Source organism: Protobothrops mucrosquamatus, unplaced genomic scaffold (genome assembly GCF_001527695.2).
Source record: "Protobothrops mucrosquamatus isolate PMUCROS unplaced genomic scaffold, P.Mucros_1.0 scaffold4846, whole genome shotgun sequence".
Lineage (NCBI taxonomy): Eukaryota > Metazoa > Chordata > Lepidosauria > Squamata > Viperidae > Protobothrops > Protobothrops mucrosquamatus.
In genome coordinates, this window is record NW_015390734.1 from 28,250 (window position 1) to 35,421 (window position 7,172).

The 7,172-nt window shown below is 42.7% G+C and overlaps 1 protein-coding gene across 1 annotated transcript in view; it reads right to left on the bottom strand.

The window, feature by feature from the left end:
- Positions 1-4,211, bottom strand: part of LOC107299381 (protein FAM91A1) — a 31,259-nt gene extending 27,048 nt beyond the window's left edge. The window contains exons 1-2 of the mRNA XM_015828747.1: positions 4,013-4,211; positions 274-358 (exon numbers count right to left, since the gene is read on the bottom strand). Coding sequence (XP_015684233.1) covers positions 274-358; positions 4,013-4,084 — 157 coding nt within the window. The 5' untranslated portion in view covers positions 4,085-4,211. The remainder of the gene's footprint in view (positions 1-273; positions 359-4,012) is intronic.
- Positions 4,212-7,172: the final 2,961 nt, after the last annotated feature.

Genomic DNA, 7,172 nt, shown 5'->3' on the forward strand with positions numbered 1-7,172 from the left:
AGACTGTTTATAAATGCAAATGATGGAGCTATTTCCATCTACATTTATAAAATTTGAACAAAAACATCTTGCCCTTAGCTGCTCCTATCATAGTTTATGATGTTTTACAGAAATTTGTAGGAACTGGTATATTTTCTTAATCCTCCTTCATAAATTGGTCAATGTACTTCAGCAACAAAAAATCTACTGTAGATCTTTTTTCCAGCATGGCCAGTATGGATAGCACAGTAACAAAATATTTTCCCTTTCCCAAATCTGTACTTCTTTATTCACCTAAGTTATTTCGGTACCGAAGTTGATTGCGGATACTGTACAGCACAACCTGCTTTTCATATTCTCGTTGTGAGTTTCCAAGACCCTGTGAAGGAAACAAATCACATTCATTAGGATAAGCTACTAAAAATTTGATGAACACTCAGATGTTCAGAGATTAACATCCACTCTTTCAGCTTGAAAGCACCACTCATCTTAATGGCTTAATTTTCAACAAAGATGCATGATTGACTGGTAGTAAAACAAAAGTATTTTAATGTATTTTTACGCAAAATAATTGTTGTAAATCTAAATGCTAAAAAATGATTAGAGATTTTCCTCTAAATAGAATCAACTCTTAGAATCAATCTGCATGTTATTTGGAGAAAAAACAACTGCAGAAACAGTTACTGGAAAGACAGTTTATGTCATTGAGGCTGGATTCAATTACTCCCCATTAGTCTTATGAGGGTAAAAACTGTAAGGACCTGGTACAGAACTTGTTGTGAGCACAGATAAGTTTTGAGAATGGAATCAGCATGAATCTCAAAACTGTAGTGGTTTCTAGCATTAAATATACATGGTTTTTATTTAGGTATTCAATTTCTATAACCAGCCATCTCACCCAATGTCTTAATACAACACATTGTATCAACGATATATCAAACATATCATTGAAAAATATCAATATTGCAGACCTATTTTTGAGAACAGTATAAAATAAAGTTATTCACATGCTCTTTGTAAATGTCACTACTAAATCTTGTCTACCCATGTATTCTTGAGAGCAGTCTGCATCTGAGGCTAGTGACAGACAACATACCAATTGTAGTACAGCATTTAAACTGAAACCAGTAATCTAATTTTATAAAGAGCCAAAAATGCAGAATGAAATTTATTATTCATTATATTGGAACTGTGGAATGAAGAATTGGAATATCCAATCTTGATAAATCAATGGATCCAGGTTTTAAAAACACAAACAATATATGATTTAAGAATGGCATCAATTCATTAGAAAATATAATTTCATAACTATTGGAACTCTCAGAGAAAGTTTAGAAAGTGTTGGGCGTTAGGTATATCTTGCTGGAATTGTATGACATTTGATATACAACTTTATTTTTGTTTCAAATCATGGCATTTGTTAATATGCTTTAGGAAAGAAATGCAATAGCCAAAAATGAACTAAATCCTTATTCTGAAACATGGACTTTGTCACTTCATGAAGGACTTTGGCTCTACCAAGTCTGGTGCTGACAAAGAGTATAATCTTAAGTAAATGAAAAGAAACTTCTTGATAATAAGAAATGGATTCAAGATATGAGTTGTTTTTTTTTCATTTTTAAAAAGTCTTTATGTTCTTAAAAATGAAAATTCAGATCTTAGTAATAAGCTTAAAGATTAAAATTAATTTTATCTCAATACAAAATGGACTATATTATATGTCTTTTTTTGTGAGTTTCCTTTTTGGTACATTATTTTAATTACTTTAATGTTCTTTTCATGTTTTGCTGGTGTTACATTTGTTTCTATTTCACTACTAGAAACACTAAGACAATTAAGTTTAATGCTAACCATTAATTAGGATGGTAATAAGACACTGATACGAATGATATAAAGTTACCAGCTCGCAAAACAAATGCATGCAATTCTGCCATAAAGAGATTATAACAGCATTGATTGTTAACTCTTCCACGTCATGTGTGTTAGATTGTGCACAAGAATGCTCATCTCTTTTAATCTGTGATGTTGGGAAAGTGGTAGAAAAGAGGATGACCAGCAATAAAGGGGATGGACCCATATACAGTGGCAAGGATGACAGATGACTGGAAGACCAGGTGAGGGACATATCATGATGGAGGGAGTTTATCTATGCGGTCGCTAGGAGCAAAAAAATGACCTTATGGCACAGAATCAACAGCACTTCAATCAATCAGAATAGAGCTGGAAGGGGGACCTTGGAGGCCTTTTAGTCCAACCTCCTGCTCAAGCAGGAGACTCTGTGCCATTTATAATAATAATAATAATAGTAAAGTTGGAAGGAACCTTGAAGGTCATCTAGTCCAACCCCCTGCTCAGGCAGGAAACCCTATACCATTTCAGACAAACTATATCATTTCGGATAAAATTTCAGACAGGTGTCTGTCCAGGATTTTCTTAAAAACCTCCAGTGAGGAAGCACCTACAACTTCTGATTAGTTGCAACATTTAGTAATTTCAAGTTATGTCTGCACAACTCTCTAACCCAGTGGTTCTCAACCTTTTTAATGCCACGACCCCAACCGGTCGTAAGTCGAGGACTAAACCGGTCGTAAGTCAAGGACTAAACCGGTTGTATGTCAAGGACTAAACCGGTCGTAAGTCAAGGACTACCCAACCGGTCGTAAGTCGAGGACTTTCCCTGCCCGGGAGCGCCGCGCATGCGTGGTTCCGCCCCCTGCGCCGGCCGAGTCATAGCTGGCAAGCAGCAGAGACGGAGCAGGCCGACCACCAGCTGGCCCAGCCCAAGGGAGGTAAGGCACCTGCCGGAAAAGGGGGAAAAAATGGCGGACAAAAAAAATGGCGGACAGCCTTGCTTGGCGACCCCCATGAAATGGTCGATCGACCCCCAAATGGGGTCCCGACCCACAGGTTGAGAACCACTGCCCTATACCATTTCGGACAAACTATACCATTTCGGATAAAATTTCAGACAGGTGTCTGTCCAGGATTTTCTTAAAAACCTCCAGTGATGAAGCACCTACAACTTCGGATTAGTTGCAACACTTAGCAACACTTAGTAATTTCAAGTCATGTCTGCACAACTCGCTAACCCATAATTGGCTTAACCGCACTTTACTGACCTAATCCCATTCTTAAGGGATCTTAATAACGCTGTCTGCGCAGACTACTTAATCCAAATGTGAGCTAATCACATTTTAATTTAGAATGTTCTGCGAACTCATTTCAGAGGTGACTCGGAATATGGTCCTGTGCAGAGCCTCAGGTAACCCTGGAGCTGAGGAGACCTTGAGAGAAAGTCGTCTGTGTCCACCTCAGCTTGAGGAATGGAAGCTCCTGAGCCCAAGCCTTGGTAGTCGAAGATCGTGCCTTCTTTTTTCAACCGACGCTCTTCCAGTAAAAGGGAAGTAGCATTCGGGTTAATGAGGCCCCTAAGGCACCTTTTGAGACCTGTGGACTTCAACTCCCAGAATTCCTCAGCCAGCAAGGAGGACGCAGGAGGCCACGTACGTGCGTACCTGCCCTGGAACGGGGTCATTAACAGCTGCTGGGCTTGATCGGCATTTGCCTTAGCCCAGGGGTAGGCAACCTTGGCTCTTTTATGACTCGTGGACTTCAACTCCCAGAATTCCTGAGCCAGCATGGCTCAGCTTGGAAACCTCTCCCTTTCCCCTCAGCATGGCTGGCTCAGGAATTCTGGGAGTTGAAGTCCACGAGTCATAAAAGAGCCAAGGTTGCCTACCCCTGCCTTAGCCTCTTCGGGCTGCACCTCGCCCCGTTCCCCGCCAAGGGGTCCCATTGCTCGGGAGAAAAGGGAACCGCAGCCCGCCTAGGGGGGAAAAGCCCGAAAAGGCTGCGTTACGTCGGTTAGGAAGGCGGGGCAGAAGAGAAACTTCCAGCATGAACAAGCAGCAGACACCGGCTCGACTTCTGGCTCAGCCTGACTGGGCTACGGGCAGCCCGAGGGGTCAATTTCGCGGGGAGGCGGAGGGGCGTTGCTGCGTATGGGTGCCGAGAGGGGTCAGTCAGTCAGTACCTGCTTAACGCTGGCGGGGAGACGGGCCCAGGGGTAGTTTTGGCGAATGTGAAACTCCACGTCCACATTCATGGCAGGTTCCCCGGGATGGGATGGGGTGGAGCGAGCAAGGGAGAACGGACGGAGGATTGGCGGGCCCCAAGTCCTCTTCGCGGCCGCCTCAGCCCCGCTCCTGAGGCGAGGCTCCGCCGCGACCCAACGCAACTGCTCAAACTTGCCTTCCGCTCTCCCTCACCGCTTCCGCGTTGGGGACGCCGGCGGGCCCGCCCCTCCGCCGTGCGTCACTTCCGGCGCTGAGCCGAGCTGAACGGCCTGGGAGCGCGTGGCAGGGGTGGTGATAGAGAATGCGCGCGGCGGATCCATGGGGTCCTCCTACCTAATGAGCGATTCGGTTAGCTGTAATAGTTCCTTGTGTATAAAAGAAAAGGCATATCCTTTTGCTTTACGAGAAAGAATCCTTGAGAAGCCGAAAAAAATGGGACCGTCGGACCGTCAGCTCACAACCTGATATCGGTGAAACTACGATTCCCGTGATGCTTGGCGCGTGCTCCGCCCTTTTATTTGTGACGTAGAGAATGGAAGGAAGGCGGAGTCTAAATATTAACCTGAATGGCCTTATTTCATCTGTATGTATTCCTTGGAGCAGTGTTTCTCAACCTTGACAATTTTAAGGCATGTGGACTTCAACTCCCAGAATTCCACAGCCAGCAGTGCTGGCTGTGGAATTCTGGGAGTTGAAGTCCACATGCCTTAAAATTGTCAAGGTTGAGAAACACTGCTTTGGAGTATAAATCCTATCATGCTTCGCTGACGGTTATACGGTCTGTCAGGCCATTGAAAACCGACAGGAGGCTTATTGCTCTGTTTGGGTAATATGTTCCTATGCCAATAGTTTAAAAAAAATGATTTTATGATTTTCCAAAGCGCCTGAAGGTAGGACAAGAAGCAACGGATGGAAACTAATCAAAGAGAGAAGCAACCTAGAACTAAGGAGAAACTTCCTGACAGATAGAACAATTAACCAGTGGAACAACCTGCCTCCAGAAATTGTGAATACTACAACATGGAAGTTTTTAAGAAGAGACTAGACAGCCATTTGTCTGAAATGGTATAGGGTTTCCTGCCTGAGCAGGGGGTTGGACTAGATGACCTCCAAGATCCCTTCCAATTTTTTTATAATAATAATAATAATAATAATAATAATAATAATAATAATAATAATAATAATAATAATAATAATAATAATAATAATAATAATATTTATATGGAGATTCTCAGTCACCCAGGTCATGGTTATCCCTAAGGTGCTTTTTCAAGAGGTAATTGGATTTTCTTGTTTTTCTTTGTCTTCAGCTCCGAAGACAAGAAAAGTCCAGTTGCCTCTTGAAAAAGCACTTTTGGGACGTGATTCTATGAAATAATTTTTTGAAAAGCCAGTTAAAGTGCAAACAATCATAAAAGCTGCAAACGCAAGGATGAGCTAGAGAGCAAGTGTTCTGATGGAAAGGTTGATAGGTTTTTTTTTATTTTTTTGCTGTTCATGGAGTTTTCCTCACTCTTACAGTATATAGGCACATATGCAAAATTAGAATGACTTAGAAGACAAAAAGATTAGCTCTTTGAACATTATCTAATAATGACTGTTTGCAAAACCATAATTAGTGGCTTAAAAAGCTCAGTGCCTAAGTCCAAATCAAGCAAATTGTTTTATATCTTATTTTATGTTGTATTGCCTAAGCCAATATACTAAATCCCAGTGAAATTCATTTTGGTTTTGCATATTTTGTAGGTTTGTGCCTTTGAGTCAAGTCTTGACTTGGTGATTGCCTGGACAAATTCCTGCAATTTTCATGGCAAGGTTTTTTAAAAAGTAGTTTGCCATTGCCTCTTTCCTAGACCTGAAAGAGAGCGACTGGCCCAAGATCTGCGAAGAGGGATAAGTAAAGAATCATGAGGTGTCTCAACATCACAAAAATACTATCATTTAAATCTTTGCATTAAAGATCAGGAGGAAGTGCATAAGATGTGGTTTGCATTGTATCACCAACTCTGTTCTGGGATTGAATCCTGGGAAGGAAATTAACTAATTAAAGCATGTCCAGAGAACTGCACAATAATAAAGAACCCAAAAGGAAAAATTTAAGGATAATAGTAGGAGGCATTGGGTATCTTTTGCCTAGAGACAAGAATGCTACAGTACAGTGAAATACGATAGCAGAGTACAAATGTCTGAATGGGTGTTATGTAAAACCAGGACAGAATTGTTCTATAGGGCAGGACAAGAAATTTCAAGGACGTAATTTTGGCTGAACAGCAGAAAAAATTCCTACAGTAACGGTAAGAACTCTTCAGTAGTAAATCAAACAGGTAGTGGACTCTCCTTTGTTGGAGGGGTTCAAGGATAGCTGAACGGCCATGTCAGAGATGCATTCCTGCATTGAGCAGAGGGTTGAAATAGATAATCTCTGAGGTTCTTTCTAGCCCTTACATTCTGTGATATCCTTGCTGCAAAAATCCATTGCCTTATGCCAGTGATGGCGAATTTTTTAGAGACCAATGCCCCAAAACCACTCCCCCACCCGCTCCTGCTCTGCCCCTGCCCGCCCCCTCCCAGGCCACCCACAGCCCACCACAGCAGATCATACAGGTGGCCCAGCAGTGCCATGACAGCCACACCCTCTGCCCTCCGCCCTCCGCCCACGCCCCACAGCATCATCTGCATCTGACGGGGCGCAAGGCTGGGGTCTTTGCCCGGCTGCCATGTCCTTGGCTGCACTGCTCTGTGCGGGCCGCACCCAGGGGCAACTCTCCAGGGGGGGGCTGCTGGTGAGGGGGCCTTGGGGGGAGGCGGGGCTGAGGACATAGCGCACGTGCCCACAGCGAGGGCTCTGAGTGCCTCCTCTGGCACGCATGCCATAGGTTCGCCACCACTGCCTTATGCTATGCTATAATCACATCCCAAAGTTCTGATTTGACTATGCCATACTAATAATCTGAATAGCACTTGTGCAGGATTTTGCTGTGTTGATGTGCTGCTCACACTCCATTTTGGCTGATCCACATTAATCTCTTATTTCAAATTTTTTATTAATTTTCAAATAAACAGACAAATTACAAATATGGTATACATTAATAAAAAAAGCCCCATATTATATATCTA